The sequence below is a fragment of the Panthera leo genome, chromosome C1 (assembly GCF_018350215.1).
Source record: "Panthera leo isolate Ple1 chromosome C1, P.leo_Ple1_pat1.1, whole genome shotgun sequence".
Classification (NCBI taxonomy): domain Eukaryota; kingdom Metazoa; phylum Chordata; class Mammalia; order Carnivora; family Felidae; genus Panthera; species Panthera leo.
In genome coordinates, this window is record NC_056686.1 from 63885699 (window position 1) to 63903660 (window position 17962).

Consider the following 17962-nt stretch of genomic DNA (forward strand, 5'->3'; position numbering starts at 1 on the left):
GAAGGAGCCCTGGAGAAACACAGATAATCTGTTTGTGATGATTCATCAAGTTGGTCCTTTGTTTCCCTAATTTGAGTGTCAAGTGCACCCATACAATAAAGAATTGCTATGACCTGATAAGATTCTCCTCTGGCTGCCGCTTTTCCTGCCCTAACAACTGGTACTATTCATGCCTAAAGCACAAATTGAATAAACAGCTTCAAGGCTGGCAATGTAGGACCGTGTTTTGAATTTTTTGCTTTTCCTTAAAAGGCTAAATCCTACGTGTGTCTTGCCTCCCCCTAAACACATTGCATTGATAGTCACTGTTGTACCAATAATTTTAACTTCCTTAATACTAAGTGTGGAAGGATGCCTCGTAGGTTAAAAATAGTTCCTGTTGTATCATCAGTGGAGCAATGGATTACTGAAGATTAAAAAATGATTGTAATGCCTTTTTTGGCCTTGAGAAAGCTCTTATTGTGCCTATGGTTCAGTTGGCCTGCTGATCATTTCCATCTCAATGTAATCTTTAACATTACACTGCTACAGGTGAGGTGTTAAGTAATACATTAAGACAACTATTCTCACTGATTAATTTCACAAGAAATATGTTTTAACTAAATTAGACATTTAACAAATGCCACTTGTAACTCAATGCAGGAGGGAGAGTGGCCTTACAACAAGCTGTTGACATGAATTTCCCAACATAAAACGGTAACTTTTAGAAATTTTTGATTGAAATTCTAAATGTGAAATTATGTACTGTCAGGGCAGTAGACCATTACAAGGAGAGCACCAAAGTCCTTAGGAGTCAAAAAATAAGCAGTAAGCAGTTTTATCTCTAGCAGCTGAAAAGCTTTCCTTAAAATTAAGAAGAATCTACAGGTCCAGTTAATCATGTGACTGTGATGTGCCGACTGTTTCTAACACTTAAAAATCATTTAGACGAACACTAGAAACCTCAAAGTTCTGATAAAAATATAAATTGTAATTTTTAGAACAAGTAATGAGTTAAATAATTTAGATGAAAATTTAAATATAAAGGATGCATGAGAATAATTGGATTTAAAAAGTAAAACTAAAGGAGGTATCAGAAAGCCTACAATTGGGCAACTGAAATAATAAATAATTTTTTGGAAAAATTATTTCCTGACAGATTTCCCCATGCTAGAAACACAAATGCAAAAGCTATAAATAGGGCTACTGACATTTGCACAGTTGACTTTTTATCAAAATTACAAAACAATTTAGTTTGCAAATTTTCAAATGGCTATCATGTTCAGAATCCAATGGGGTTCTCCTTCGTTTTTACTTGATGACTTCATAAAAGATAAATAAGCCCTCGGACCAATAGGTGGGTACATTGGCACGGTTAACTCTCTCGCCCCAGAAATTCCACTCGGCTGAAAAGATTATTATTTGGGGGCGGGAAAGGGGGAGATGCAGAGGTCTTTAGGACCCAGCAGGCGGCGGCAGGCGGCAGTTGTGTAGATCACTGAGAGACTACGAGGGTCCGGTTCAGTTTTAATTCTGTCTCTAATCTCTGCAACAGCCGCTCTTCCTGGGTCCCGCGGCTCTCCTACCCACTCAGCCGCGGCTGGCAGCCGGGCGAAAATCAGAGCCGCCCGCCCCCCCATCACCCACCATGGAAACCCTCCAAGAAAAAGTGGCTCCGGACGCGTGTGCCTGAGGATTCCTCACAAAAGAGGTGCCCAAAATGAAGACCCTGATGGTGAGTCATTTGTTGCAACTCCTCTGAGCAGAGGCGGGGACCCCGGGACGCAGCGTCCCCGGGGCGCGCGGGAGAGCTCCAGGGCGCCTACCCCTGCGCCGCGAGGTCGCCTGTTACAAAGGGACAACTTTCCACCTGCTCGGTGCCCCCTTCCGGTTCCCTGGTTCTGCCTGGCTCGGAATCCCAGAGCCGGGATGGGAACTCGGGTTGCCTCGGCTCCTGGATCTCGGGAGAGAGGTCTGGGGCCCCACGGAGAGCTGAAGAAGCGGTGGAGGGGTGGGCGCATGGTTCGGGGGTGGAGGATACCCAAAAGCAACAGCCTGGCAAAAACTAAGAGGGGCGGGGAGGGGGGAACATTTGCAGACTTTCTTGGTTTTCTTGTCGGATTTCAAACTTGCAAAAATCGCCGAGGTAGAGCCCCGCGGGTCCAAGAAGGAGAGAGAGGGTGCAAGGGCTAGAGGTTCCAGCAGCGGAGCTGGTGGAGGGGGCCCCTCCTCAAAGTGCGAGCCCACCTCTGCCCTCGCGGCCGGCGCGCTTTCCCTCGTGTAAGCTGGGCGCCGCGCACCACCTGCCCTCTGCCGAGAGATCTGGGAGGTGGCGTCCGCCGAGAGCAGCCACGCTCGGGAGCATCCCCTGCCGTGCGCGAGAGGACGGTGCCTCTCCTGCCCCGCGGCGCGCGCGCCGGGGGCTGGGACCCCGGCCACCTCCTTCCAGCCCCGAAACGCCGCCCCCCCCCCCCCCCCAATCGAGCGTCTGACCGCCTCGCGCGTGTCACCGCCGGCGCGCTCCTCCGGGTTCGGCTCTCAGCAGCTCCCCTCTGCTCTCTCCCGCCCGCCCGCAGCGCCATGGTCTGGCTGTGTGTTTAGCGCTCACCACCATGTGCACCAGCTTGTTGCTCGTGTACAGCAGCCTCGGCGGCCAGAAGGAGCGGCCCCCGCAGCAGCAGCAGCAGCAGCAGGCAGGGGCGACCGGCAGCGCGCAGCCGTCGGCGGAGAGCAGCCCCCCCTCGAGACCCCGGATCCCCGCGGCACCGCGGCCGTTGGACGGATACCTCGGCGTGGCGGACCATAAGGTGACAGCTCGCTCGCCGGCGCGCGCACCACCCAGCCTGGGGATCCCGCACACCTGAGCCTGCCCCCTTTCCCGGGGCTGGGAGGCGCCGTGAGTAGGTGCCTTGTGGAGGCTGGAAGGGGGAGCGGAGCCGCCGGGGTGGGGTGGGAGAGTTCCTTCTCGGAATGAATTCCTGTTTGGAGACGGAGGTAAAGTTTTCCAGGGAATAGGGGTGAGATGAGCGGACCTAAAGCCCAGTATCCTAACAGGAACCGGCCCCGGAGGTGAAGCCCTCTAAGCCCCAAAATTGCAGCTGCGGGGGTGGGTGCTGGGTTCCTGAAGCGTCGGGTTTGGCAGCCCAGTCGCGCCCTTGCTGGGAGGAGAGCCGGCGATGGCGCGAGTAACAGCCTGAGCGTTGCCCCGCTGGGAACTGGTGGGTGAGTGACTGCCAGTCCTCGGCCGCGGCGGCTCCTGCTCAAAGATTCCCCTCTGATCTCGGCTTCGGATTGCTCTGGGAAGAATTGCCACAGCCTTGGGGAGCGGTCCCAAGGCAGGCGCGGAAGGCTGGAGGCACAAACTCCGCTTCCATTGGCTTGAAACTCATCGTTGAGGGCCTGTTTTTCTCTGCCTTCCGAGAAGCCGTTGCATGGCTTGGCTAATAATTAATAAGATGGATTTTTAAAAATTGAGCCTCCTTTCCCCCAAATAATAAATCTCTGGTTTCAGTGTGAGAAGCCTCTGGGAGAATTCTAATCAGGTTTCCTGATTCTGAAAAGATATTTTAATACAGTTTAAATATATTCCCCATTATTTGAAGCTCCTAATATGTTTTTACTAAAACACAATTCCATTCTGTATCTGCTCTATAAAGGTTAGAGAGTTTCTTGAAACCACGCAGCTCTTCTGCTTTTTGTATTACTAGATTTTATGGTTATGAGCCAAAGTAATATTTAGCAGGCGGTCCTTTTGCTTGAGAAACAAAGATTGGCCTTACCGTGCATGAAAAAGTCAAACTTTTTTTTAAGTGGCAGTCAAAATATTTCCACTCATTTGTGCAATGCATACAGCCAAAAGGATTTTGGAGGGTCAAAAGGACCCAGGGTTGGGGATCTTTGGATACTTGTGGGAAAAAACAAAAAAACAAAAAAAAACAAAAAAACCATGAAACATGGATGGATGGTTAGATAGGTAGACTGATAGGTATAATATATAAGAAATGCTAGATATAAAACAGCACTGTTAGGGTGCGGAGATGAGAAAGTTCACTGTCCTGGAAGGTTTAAGGAAATTCTCTCTGAAAAGGTGGAATGTGTACTGGGGAAAATTTGGGGAAGCAGAAAAGAGGAAGGGATTTCATTAGGAAGTGATTTGGAGGTGGGGGGAGGAGCTGGGGGTAGAATCCTAAAATCAAAAGTAGAGAGGGTCATTAGTTTTATAATAACAGCTTCAGTTTTCTCTTGGAGATGTTGATTGATTACACCCTTTATATCTGTATGTGCAAAAGCAACCCATAAGGGCTAGAGTTCTAGAAAAGTTTAGACATCTGCTTCTGACTGGATGGATGTGGTGTTTATGTGTAACTGGTATATGATGAATTTATTGAACTTAGTGGATTTTCATGGCTGTTGTTTAGTGAAAATGGCTAGATAGCTCTTGCGAAGCTTTGATTAATGGGGTGTGAAAAGGTAAATTTGCTGAAAGCTTTGATCTGCCTTTGGGAAGGTATTCCTAATACTTTCCTTTCTGTGTTCTCCTGCTGGACAGACACCAGCTAAGAACATTGATAGCATAAGGCAAAATATGATTCCCTCATATTTGTTTTCAAAACAGTGTCTATTTGCACAAATATATTATTGGATTCCATTTTCAATGTTTCAGAGCCTTATTTCATTACAATGAAAACCAGCCCTTTTTGGGAAGGAATGTTGAAACTCCCATATGGGAATTTGACATAATCTGCAATAAAGGGTTTTATAAATTGTAAAGTTGTTATATGAATGATAAATGTGTGTGAAAGTCCTTGGAATTCTTAGCAGAGAATTATAAATGTGACCAGGAAGGTCTCTGCATATAATTAATACCAACGGCATTCTTTCCTAGAAAACCAACATCTCACCAAATTCCGTACTCAAAGGATCAACAGCGTTTACCCTACCCCAAGCAAAAGAACAAATGCAAATCTTAAAGTCTATGCCTTCTCTCCAGGCATTATCCCAATTGTCCCACTGAACTAAATATAAACTTCTACTCAAAATGTAATCACTTTACTGTTACTATCTAACTGACTGGAAATTGGGTGAAGTTTCATTTCTGATGGCTATAGGGAGGTATATGTGTAACGTGTATACGTCCTCTCCAAAAGTTGCTGTTTACTTAGGTTTACTTGGGATCTTCCTATAGTCTTGCTTAGGCAGAGGTAGAAATTTTTTAGAATATTGCTAAGATTTTTTTCTCTGATTTACAAAGAATGAAAGATTTTCTATTCTTACTATGTTGCTAGATGATACCCTGATTGCTTTTTTTGTTTTTCCACGCTCATATCAGGCCTTAGAAAAATTATAGGATGTGCCGAATGTAATGACCACCAAGGCATATGCTACTGCATATTGAATCAGAATTCCAACAGACTTTTTATTTGCTGTTGATTTACAGAATCTGGAGAGAGTTACAGATACCATTTAGGAAAATGTTCACATCTCCATGGCTGGAGGTCCCAAAGTCTGATAAATATGTAGTGTTTATGTTCAGTTACATGATGGTATTAACATTATAACTCTAAGATTAAATTCAACAGGTGGTCCTAATCCCCAGCACCTGAATTTCACAAATCACAGCCTGTCTGCAATGATAGTCTTGTCTCATACGGCTGCAGACTAAATTACTGTTGAGATTAAATCACTATGTGCTTTTGTTGAAAGACATGCTGCAAGTCAAGCCAGTGATGAGCAATGTGTGTTGAAGCTTAAAATATCACTTTCCATGGTCATATTCTCTACTTCCTCGTTCGCAAACGATGTGAGCTGAAATTGTAATTCCAGTGTGACTAAGTGAAGGCTACTTGGAGTTTCTTGTGATAATGAAGACATTTCATTTTCTGTTAGATAGATTCTTTCTCTTCATTTCCAACCCTTTTCCCCAGACCTTTTCCCACAAATGTTTCACCAACTCATTTCAATCTTGTTACATGTCTGTCACTGCAGCTACTGTATCTGTATCCTGCCATTACTATGCTGGTCCCCATTTTTGGAAGCTACTGATTTCTAACCAGAGCAGCCAGACACAAGCAAAGAAGACAATTTTCATGCATTTGGAAACTTGTATTTAGAACTATAATCACGCTTAAGTGTGCATTTGTGCACGCACACACACACACACACACACACACACACACTAAATCAAGCAACCTTCACAGAAAAACTCCAATTTTTCCAGCAGAGTGGAAGGGGGGCATGGAATGCATTCTGTTTCCAGCCCGGATCTGGTCCGGGTAGATAAAGTCATTTGCCATCTGGTGGACCCTGTGAAATGAAACTATGGAGCTGATTCCCATTTCCAATGGACACGAGCCCTTATCACAGAAGGCCCACTTGTCACCTGGGCTGCCCTTTTCTAAGATGGCTTATGAGAGAGCAGTGATCAATGGGGTCTGAAGCTGAGCTGCTATCTCCTTGCTTCAGTAGTAGCTCCCAGGAATGGATTTTACACATACTAATAACATGCTTGTCTTGGTTCTTTCCTTCCTTAAGCACTGAGTTATTCAGACAAAACGAAACTGCTTGGAGGTAGCAGTATGTTTGCTTTTAATTCACGGATGTCCAGTTGGAGTGATAGGACAGGTCAATGCAAGAGTTGAAAAATAATTCCAAACCAGAAAAAAAGGCACATACCATATAACTTACTTTAGGATTGTGGCATAAGCATTCTTCCTTTAAAAAGCATATAAATTCTCAAATACAAGGTTGTCCCATTTATGAGATTCCATTTTACAATATTTGAGGCATCCAATCAATGATAGATAATTTGGATCTTAAATTCAAAGTGACCTAAATTTTGGTGCTCAAGTACTACAAAATGTAATCTGCCAATGGTGATGAAACCCTGTTATCACAAATTGTCAACCAAAAAGAATTATGAAATGAACTGTTTTTCATGGGTGAGGAGTTGCAGTAATGTGGTTGCCTTTAATAGGAGAAGTGCTCATATAACACTTATTGAAATACATAATCTTCCTTAATTTTGAGAGCCAGAAGTATTTCTCCAGCTTCCCAAGGAGTAATGCCAAGATACTCCCATACCAAAGCCCAGACCACACCTGGTAAATGAGTCTGAGCTGGTTCCCTCTCCACTTCTGGCCATTGTGGTCTCCTTGCTGATCCTTGAATCCTCATTTTGCCTGAGGACCTTTGCACTTGCTGTCCCCTCTCCCTGGACAGCTCTTGCCCAAGATCTTTTACATGGGTGGCTCCTTCTGGTCGTTCAGTCCTCAGATCACATGTTTTCTTGTAGACCATACTCTTTAAATAGCTCAATCCTTAATGGTCTTCTCTATCATATTAGCCTCTTTTATTTTCCTTATATTAGTTAACAAGGTCTGAAAGAATCTTAAAGTCTCCTTGTCTATTGTTTGTCTTCCCCCCCAAGTAGAATCTAAGTGCTGTGATAGATAGCAAAGTATTTGTACATCTTGTTGACCAGTTTAACTCCAGGCCCTAGAATAATGCTTGTCACTTAATGAACACACAAGTATTTATTAAAGGAAGGAAGAAGGCAGAGTGTTTGGGGAAAGGGGGTTGTGGAGAGGGACAAAGCTACCTCACCATATGTAAAGTCCTTCCTCTATAAGAAACATCAATGGAGTCCCAAGGACCCAGCATGTGTATCTCATCTTTCCTACTTTGGTCTACCACTGCTACTACTGCTACTACTACTACTAATAATAATAATTATGGGAAGGAAGATGAAGAAATGATTTATAACATAAGAGTCTTTGGAAATGAGATTTGGGAGTTCACATTTTAACAGTCTTCCCTTTCAACTCTTAAGCACATTAAAGTTTGAGAACCATCATTTGAAATGTTTTTAATCACCATATGTAGTTCTGTAGCTAATTTGTTTCTGGGTTTTTGAACGATTCATAGCCCTAAGTAAATATTCATTGAAGGTCTAATAGTTGCAAAATTGGGTATTCTGGAGGAAGAACACGGTGCCTACCATCAAAGAATCTTTGATCTAATTGGAGAGAAAAGACAAAGAAGCAAGAAAAGTTAAATAATAAAGCAAGTGCTGAATAATAATATGAAACCAGGAAACAATAAATCAAGGCATTGACACTAAAAAGGAGGCAATTTCTGTGATCTTTCTCATCTATAAAATAATTTAAATACTATTCTTAGTTTAGCAGTTATAAAACTTCCAAACTATAATTTCATTTTTTAGCCCTGTTTTAATATATGTGTGTGTGCTGTCTCTTTCTCTATGTATAATATATGACATGCAATGAATACTTAGTAAACAATTTGGATATCAAAGCAACTTCAGAGTGGATAGATTTTAAATTGAAAATGTTCAATCTGTTTATGATTTTCCTTTGGCATGGCATAGGGCCGCCTGGATTCTTGAAGAGATCTAACTTTGTTACCCTGTTCAATGGTCTCTGTCACATATGGTGACCATGTTTCCAAACCAAATCTCATAACTCATGGTATGAGAAATTTGTGTTGGCCACAAGACAGAACATTTGCCATCGGATCTGTCCTGGAAACATGACATCTACTACACAGGGGATTTTCCAAAACCCTCAGGGTCAAGTGGCAGTGCAATCGAATTCTTGTCCTACGAATGCCGAGATGAAGGAATATTGAAGATGAGAAAAGACTATGAGAAATTAAAACTCATCATTAATCAACAAATCATTAAAACCTCTTGTATATCTACTATATACTCTTTGAGCTGCAGTGAATGATCGTAACTATAGAAAGACAATGAATGAGTATTTCTTAAATAATAATATTAGTCATGCTTTGTAAGCCTGATTCAAGAAAAGAATTCCCATGGGAGTAAATTTATGATTAAATGACTGATTAAAAACTTGAGGGTGGGGATACTTATGAGATGTACTCAGATTCTTCTTCATGAGCTGTTTTAGTCCTAAACTCTTAGTCTAAGCTTAGGACAAATAAATATTTTTATTGCATGCTCTATTCAATTAGGGTTTCCCAAATAAAAGTCATAGACATGCATATTCTTTCAGTTTAGACAGCATGTCCACAGGGAAGCCTTCCCTGACTTGTAGCCCAGGTGAAATCTGAGCTGTGTGTTTTGTCTTCACAATCAGGATCCCATGATAATACTTATTCCAGCTTATTGTTATTTCTTGTCTAAAATTGTCTGCCTTCCCTGCTCTACGATCAGAAAGTCTGGGGCTTTTTTTCCTCTTTTTTATCATTGTAGTCTCAGCCTTTAATATAATGTCTGGTATATAAAAGGTCTTTAGTAAGTATTTGTTGGATAAATGAGTATATCTATATAAAGATTTTAAATTACTTCTAAAATAAGCCCATCTGAAAATTTTCTAACCATGTGGCATTACTGAAAAGGAATATTACATGTCGTAAATACGAATCTCTCCTGCCACCATTTGTAGTTCTGTAACTACTGCATTTCTATGTACTTGAGCTAATCAGATCTCTTTGAATTTTGAGCTGGAAGGAAACTTGAAAATTACCAGAAGGAATTCACAAGTGCTCGTGTGATTTGCCCACAGTCACCGGTGAGTGGCAGAGCTGGGGCTACAACGTGGGTCTCTGACATGAATGTCATTACCACAAGGAAAATTCAGTGCCAATATATTCTAAGCAGTGACTCAACATTATTTGAACAGAATTTATTAAAAAGAAGAGCCTAGGCCTACCCAGTTATTGGAAAGAAATAAATATTTAAACATCTTATTATTCTGAAATGAATATGAGAATATGCCTCTGGATAGTTCAAAAGAGCTTCCACCAACCACTGGCTTAGCGATGGGTTCTCTAAAGGCTTCATAAAATGCGTGGCACCCATGTAATTGGAACAATTGGCAGATCTGAGTGGGTTTACCTTTAAAAAGTAAACCAAGCCAAAAAGAGCTCCTTATTATTCGCAGAAAATGTCATGACCAGACCACTCATTTAACTGAATTACCTTCTCCACAGGGGAAGAAAGCATCATCAAGAGACTCAGTTAACCAAGTGTTTGAAGCACTGCCATTCTGCAAGTAACCATTAACTCCTCCTAAGTTCCAAGATGTAATACTTACTCTGAGGTAGAATTACATAAGGCAGATAAGAAACCATTTTACCCATAGTAGGGAAAATTAACCTTGATAGTTGTTATAGTTCAGTATGAAAACGAAGCTTTTTTTTTTATTATATTCTCTTTAAATGGCTAAGAAGGTGTCCGTGTAGTATTCCTGGGAATGTCACAGAGTCTGAGAACACTCTGGCAGACTGAAATGTAGAGTTAAACCATTTTTTTAATAAGAAAGCATATTCTGGAAATTAATTGCACATATGGGACCTCTCCACTGACTGAACTGCATTATTGCGTTTCTAATTTACAGATCTGCTCATATTCTTCGCATGCCTCCAATGGCTTCCCATTGCTTAGAGGATCACATTCAGACTCCACAGGAAGTCTCACAAGCCCCAACAGAGTCTGTCTGGCCTAGTTCTCCAACTTCACTTCCCCCCCGCCCAAGTTGTACACACCCAGGGAACACATCTTGCTGTCTCATGCTTCCCTCCATCATGGAATGCCCTTTCTCCTTTTATCTGCCAGGTAGAGAACTAATCATTCATTAAGATCCAGCTCAAGCATCTCCTGCATCTGCTTTCTAAAGTTTTCCCAGATGGAACCTCTGTGGAGAGTAGATCCCACATTCGCTTATGCCAGCCTTGCATTAGTCAGTCAGCTAGTCAATCATACGTTAGGCTGGGTACCTACTGTGTATTAGACACATGGGAGGGAATGAGAGGAAGGACCTAATCCTGACCACAGGAAAATCACAGCAGAGGAAATATCACAATTACTGTATATTGGTAAGTGTTAAAATATTCTCTGTATCTTATATATGCCTCTAATCACAATATTGTGATTATTTGTCCACATGCATGTTTCCCTGACTATACTGTACCTTTAAAAAAAATTTTTTTAATGTTTATTTTTGAGAGAGACAGAGCACAAGTGGGGGAAGGGCATAGAGAGAGGGAGCCACAGAATCTGAAACAGGCTCCAGGCTCTGAGCTGTCAGCATAGAACCCTATGCGGGGCTTGAACTCACGAGCTGTGAGATCATGACCTGAGCCAAAGTCGGACACTTAACCGACTGAGCCACCCAAGCACCCCTACATTGTACTTTCTTGATGCCAAAGAATATAATTTAATTCATCCTGGCATGTCCAGAACCAAAAACTGTATCTCATACATGTCAAAACTAAATAAATCTTTGTTGAAAGTTGATGAGCAGAATCTTGTTGTAACTGTATATAATAGAAAGAGATTTGAACAAGAGTGGCTAATAGACTCACTAGTCAAAGGAATGGGCAGAAATGATAAGTAGGAGGCAAAAGGATTTCACATATGTGGCATACATATCTTTAATTTTTGGTTCCTCTTTAAATACAGAGCAGCATCTGCTAACACTTCAGAGTGGTAGACCAGGTGTTGAGATCTAGAATGCCCATGTTTGGGGACATTGACAGTATGGTATCATGGGAGTCAGGGGGCCATACCCAAGCCTTTTACTTGTTACAGGCTCTTTGGCAAGTTCTGTAACTTCTAGGCCTGAGTTAGTCTGTGGAAGAGGAAGAGTTAAATTAAATTCATTACCTTATTTATTAAATAATATTGTGTACGTATCATATACTTGGTTTTGTGGGAGAGCCCAGGATGCAACAATGAGTAGATGTGATCCCTGACTCCACAAAACTTAGAGCTATTGAGGGAGGCAGATAAACAGACATGAAATTACCATGCAGGTTAAGATATCAGTATTTGCATGCTACAGAGGTTAGATTTTGTCCTGCAAATTTTGAGGAAGTCTTTAAGGGACTTAAATTGGAGGAGTGACTCCACTCAGATGTGTCTTCCAATGGATTACTACCATGGTTTCGGTGTGGCACAGGTCAGAGCATTTCTGAATGAGAAGAAGAGGGCCAGTTAACAGACTGTTGCTGCAATCTGACTGAATGATGCTGGGGGCCAGAGGGTAAAGAGACCGTAAGTTCCTGTCCAGCCTAAGTTTTTGTGATTACCCACCCCAGCATGTCAGTGCCGACAGTCTGGATGCAGCTCTTGAACAGCCGGTTTGTGGTTCAAGCTTACCTCTCAGTAGTTAGCAAAGAGAGTTGGGGGGTGATCCCAGAGAACACTCCAACTTGGTTTAATTTCCAACCTTGCTGTGTATCTAAATACCATACACTGACTTGAGCAAAGCAGTGGTGTTATGGTTAAGGATAAAGCAACCTCTTTTTGGAGACGCTATAATGTACACTGGCCACAACAGGAACTAAAGGTCCCACCTGCAGCACAGCCAGGGGGGTGTGGCATAAATGTGTAGCAAGAGACTATTGTTTAACAGTTCTATGGGGGGAGACTTGATTCTAGAATGACCATGTCGAGTTGTTGCATGATGAATCTTACCAGGTATAGATCTGTTGGAAGTATGGGGTAAAGAGTGATTTCTTCCTTCTTTGTGGGAAGAGTTACAGAGTTACAGAGAGAGCCATTGTCATTCTTCTAAATCACTTAAGTTTGTTAACAACTTCTACGAAAACTCAAATTTCTATGTCATTTGCATCAGAAGGAAATTGGCCATAAGTTAATGTAAAATTTGTTGAGAAGGAGTCTGGTTCCTAAATCAAAAGCCCTTGGGAGCTGGGGCGCCTGGGTGGCTCAGTCGGTTGGGCGGCCGACTTCGGCTCAGGTCATGATCTCGCGGCTGTGAGTTCAAGCCCCGCGTCGGGCTCTGTGCTGACAGCTCAGAGCCTGGAGCCTGTTTCAGATTCTGTGTCTCCCTCTCTCTGACCCTCCCCCGTTCATGCTCTGTCTCTCTCTGTCTCAAAAACAAATAAATGTTAAAAAATTAAAAAAAAAAAAAAGGCTTTGGGAGCAAATTATCTATCTATCTTCTATCTATCATCTATCTATCTATATATCCACATATGTCTGAAAGAACTCTTTTTATGGGGCCCATATATGGGGTGACTTGGGAGTGTCTCACCAGCCAGGCTGTTGTCAGGGATTTCCAAGCTGTCTGTCATTACCCATTACCCATAGTGTTTCCACTCTCTATTGTAAATTATAAAGCCGGTTCATTTCATTTTTACTTCACTAGTTTAAGTTTTGAACAATCAAAGTGCAGGAAGTGGTAACATTCTTCCTGTACTCCAGAACAGGGAAAAGGGAAAGAGGATTGTAGGAATTTGTGTGTATTCACTATCAATGCCCCAGCCAGACTGAATGAAGCTTTGCTTTGATGCTCTAGTCATCAGTAATCCCTTGAAGAATTATGCCCATTATTTTTATTAACAACTCTGTGGTTTGGGCTCAGTTTGAAGGGTGATGAGTTGATCTGGGAAAAGATTCCTCTGCATCATCCCTGCTGTAGCGTGTTGGAAAAGAAAAGGGAGAAGAGAGCCAGAGTGCTGGTTCTGAAAAACAAACTTTTTTGTTTGTTTACAATGCACAGTTTGTTTGTAACAATGCACAGTTGTAAATGCATTTATATTCATTGGCTTCTCAAAGTGGCAAAAAGTAAAAGGAAAATAAAAATTATTTATAAACCTGCCACCAAAATATAACTATTATTAATAATTTAATGTATTTCCTTACAGATTTTTTAATGCATATCAGATGATAACAGATGTGCGTATATATGACATTTTAATGTAATTCCTTCCCATTTTTTTATTGTTTCCTGTTGGGTATGTGGGGTCTATGTCTGTATTGTTTTAACAATATGATGTTATCAGTGGTATACAGGAGGGCATGAACTATATATACCGTTAGGTGCTTACCTTGTTTAGTAGCTTAAAACCAAAATATATTCCAATTAGAGTTAGAATAGTCAGAAAATACATCTTGATAATTGTGCTAAATTTTCCACTTATTAATCCTGAAAGTGTATACATCCCTCTTCTAGCTTAAGATCTCCATTCTTGGGGCGCCTGGGTGGCTCAGTCGATTAAGCGGCCGACTTCGGCTCAGGTCATGATCTCGCGGTCAGTGAGTTCAAGCCCCGCGTCGGGCTCTGTGCTGACAGCTCAGAGCCTGGAGCCTGTTTCAGATTCTGTGTCTCCCTCTCTCTGACCCTCCCCCGTTCATGCTCTGTCTCTCTCTGTCTCAAAAATAAATAAACGTTAAAAAAAATTTATATAAAAAAAAAGATCTCCATTCTTTCCCTCTTGTTTACAGTCCTCCAGCGCTTTTAAATTGTGACAATGCCTCCTTCCCTACCTTTCATCTCCCGCCTGTTTGCTCAGCTACAGAATGTGTTCCAGAATTTTTAAGTTTTATGAATCATTCCCGGTAGTCCCTTAATCCTTCCGGTCACTTTTCTCTAAATTTCCTCTAACTCGTCCACAGCTCTTTCGGTGGCCATAGCCTGTGGCAAACTCATATCGGCTTCCAGGATACAGAAATGATGGCTATCTTCATGGTAACTGAGTGGTTTCTGTTCAGATATATGTCTCCTGTTAGGCTTTACTTTCAGGGCTTCAGTCTGTGACTTAATTCTCTGTCCGTGTGTCATACAGACCTAATTCCTTGTCCATATACAGTGCAGGTTTACTTTGACATAACTGTATTTCCTAAAAAAGAAATTTTACAGCACAAATAATTATAGTTATCACCTTTTCTTAGTGAGCACTTTTTTCTGTATTTTTCATCCTTTAGTTTTTACAAAATTCCTGTATCCTATTTTTAATCCTTCTGGTCATTTTTCTCTAAATTCCCTCCAACCTATCAACAGCTATTTTGGTGGAACAGCCTGTGGCCACCTTATTGAATTTGGTGCCTGTTCTTCTTGACTGTGTTTTGTACTCAAAGATGTCTCTGAGCTACTCTTTATTTCTTACATTTTTCAAGTATGTGCTAGCTGTTATTTCTTGATTTTGGCATAAATTCAGCTCTCCTGTTATTCTTCCAGTCCACAGGTGGAATAATTCTGTCATTAGAGACATCAGGACCTGCCTCTACTCTGACGGCCAACTGGCAGGAGATATATTTTATACATCTTGGTTGGTGGTTTCTCAAGTCTGAGAACATGAGATCTTTGCCAACAAGCCCTTTATCAAACCAGTCCTTGGTTTTTCTGCCTGAGTTGTCTCCTCTCTCCTCTAGATTAAGGCACTGAATCCTTCCCATCCATTTTTAAAAACATTTTTATTGTGGTGACATATGTATATCCTAAAATTTGACATTTTAACCATTTATAGCTATACAATTCAGTGGCATTAACTACATTCACAGTGTGGTCTGCCATCAACACTACCTATTTCAAAAACTTTTCATCACTCCAAACAGATTCAGTAACCATTAAGCAATAACTTTCCCATTTTTCCTTCTTCCAGCCCCGGGTAATGTTCATTCTATTTTCTATCATTAAGAATTTAGGAAAATTCTAGATATTTCATGTAAGTGGAATAATTCAATACGTGTCATTTTATGTCAGCCTTATTTCATTTAGAATAATGTTTTCAAGTTCACCCATGTTGTAGCATGCATCAGAACTTTGTTCCTTTTAATACAAATCAAAACTACTATGAGATACTACCTCACACCTGTCAGAATGGGTAAAATTAGCAACACAGGAAACAACAGATGCTGATGAGGATGGGGACAAAGGGGAACCCTCTTACACTGTTGGTGAGACTGCAAACTGGTGTGGCCACTCTGGAAAACAGCATGGAGATTCCTCAAAAAATTAAAAATACAACTACCCTACACCCCAGCAATTGCACTACTGGGTATTTATGCAGAGGATACAAAAATACTGATTCAAAGAGACACATGCACCCTGATGTTTATAGCAACATCATCAATAGCCAAATTATAGGGGTGCCTAGCTTGCTCAGTTGGTAGAGCATGCAACTCTTGATCTCAGGGTTATAAGTTTAGGCCCCATGTTGGGTATAAAGATTACTTAAAATTCTAAAACAACAACAACAACAACAACACTAGCCAAGTGGAAGGATCCCAAATGTCCATTGACTGATGAATGGATAAAGAAGATGTGGGGTGTTTGTGTGTATACATACATACACACAAACAATGGAATATTACTCAGCCATCAAAAAGGATGAAATATTGCCATTTGCAATGATGTTGATGGAGCTAGAGTAAATTATGCTAACCAAAATAAGTCAGAGAAAGACAAACACCATATTATTTCACTCCTGTGTAATTTAAGAAACAACAGATAAACATAAGGAAAGGACGAAAAAAGAGAGGGAGGCAAACCATAATAGTCTATTAACTGTAAAATTAAAAGTAATGATTTAATGTTTATTTATTTTTGAGAGGGAGAGAGAGAAAAAGAGACAGAGTGAGAGTGGGGGAGGGGCAGAGAGAGGAGACCAGAATCTGAAGCAGGCTCCAGGCTCTGAGCTATCAGCACAAAGCCCCACGCAGGGCTCAGACTCAGGAACCGAGAGATCATGACCTGAGCCGAAGTCAGAAGCTTAACCAACTGAGCCACCCAGGTGCCCCTGGACTGTTAACTATAGAGGAAAAAACTGAGGGCTGCTGGAGGGGAGGTGGGAAGGGTGATGGGCTCAATGGGTGATAGGTATTAAGGAGGGCACTTGTGATGAGCACTGGGTATTATATGTAAGTGATGAATCACTAAATTCTACTCCTGAAACCAATATTACACTGTATGTTAACTAACTAGAATTTAAATAGAAACTCAAAACAAACAAAATAGAACTTTGTTTCTTTTTATGGCCGAAAAATATTTTAGGGTATGTATATACCACAATATGTTTATCCAATTATCTTTTAATGGACACGGGTTATTTTCACCTATTGGCCATCAGGAATAATGCTGCAATGAACATTGGCATTCTCATTCATTTTTTGAAGTACTTCCTTCCTTTTTCTGTCTTTTTCCATCCCCATGGAAACACCTGAGTCTCTAGCTCCCATCACTGCACACTTGTACAGACCACCTAACTTCTAGCTGTTCCTACTCCCTTGCAATAAATAAACAAATAAATAAATAGATAAATAAATAAATGCCATTAATTGCATTGATTATATTTCTTTGTCTAAAAATAATGCAAACGTTTTGAAAAATAGAACGAAAGGGAAATTTTTCCATATTCCTAATACTTTGGTGTAAATATGATATAATTTTGGTTTACTTCTGCCAATTTTTTGCATTACCTTTTCTGTTTTTTTAAACCAAAATGTGAAGTCCACTATGTGGGTTTTTTTTTTAGTGCATGTGATTTTTAAGACCGTTTTGTTTCCATTTGCTGATATTGAAATAGTCAGTATGATTTCCTTTGCTTAGCATTAGCTTTTATATCTTTTTTCCATCCTAAATTTTTCAGTCTTTCTGTGTACTTAACATTTTATGTATGTCCAGACCTGCCCATAATATTTGCAGAGCCTGAGGCAAGAGTACAAATGGAAGCCCACAGACCTCCTAATTGCTTTAGTCGGTAATTATGTCTGCATTTAGGAAAGATTTTCAAGTTCAAAGGTTTATTTGACCTATTGTAGTTAGGGATTTGATTAGAATCATTCTCTTGGTCATGTTATTGTTTGATCAATATTAAATCTTTATTAAATAAAATGTGTGTAATATCATGCTGGAGAATTTTATGCAGGTGGTGTTTGATAGAAGTCTACCCACTCAGGGGCTTCTTGGGTAACTGACTCTTCATTTTGGCTCAGGTCATGATCTCACAGTTGTGCGATTGAGCGGCAAGTCAGGCTCTGCTCTGCCAGGGAGCTGGGAGCCTACTTGAGATTCTCTCTCTCCCTCTCCCTCCACCCCGCCCCTGCTTGTTTGCGCTTTCTCTCTCTCTCTCTCTCTCTCTCTCTCAAACAAGAAATAAAATAAGTCTACTCACTCACATTATCTCGTTTTTCAAAATGTAAGCAGACTACCTCCTTGAAGATTTTGTGTTCATTTTTTTCAGATTCTGCCCT

At 41.2% G+C, this 17962-nt stretch overlaps 1 protein-coding gene across 1 annotated transcript in view; it reads left to right on the forward strand.

Moving 5' to 3' along the window:
• Positions 1-1375: 1375 nt before the first annotated feature.
• The window catches only part of ST6GALNAC5 (ST6 N-acetylgalactosaminide alpha-2,6-sialyltransferase 5), a 171666-nt gene continuing 155079 nt past the window's right edge, over positions 1376-17962 (forward strand). The window contains exons 1-2 of the mRNA XM_042952261.1: positions 1376-1714; positions 2556-2786. Of these exons, the coding sequence (XP_042808195.1) occupies positions 1700-1714; positions 2556-2786 (246 nt within the window). The 5' untranslated portion in view covers positions 1376-1699. The remainder of the gene's footprint in view (positions 1715-2555; positions 2787-17962) is intronic.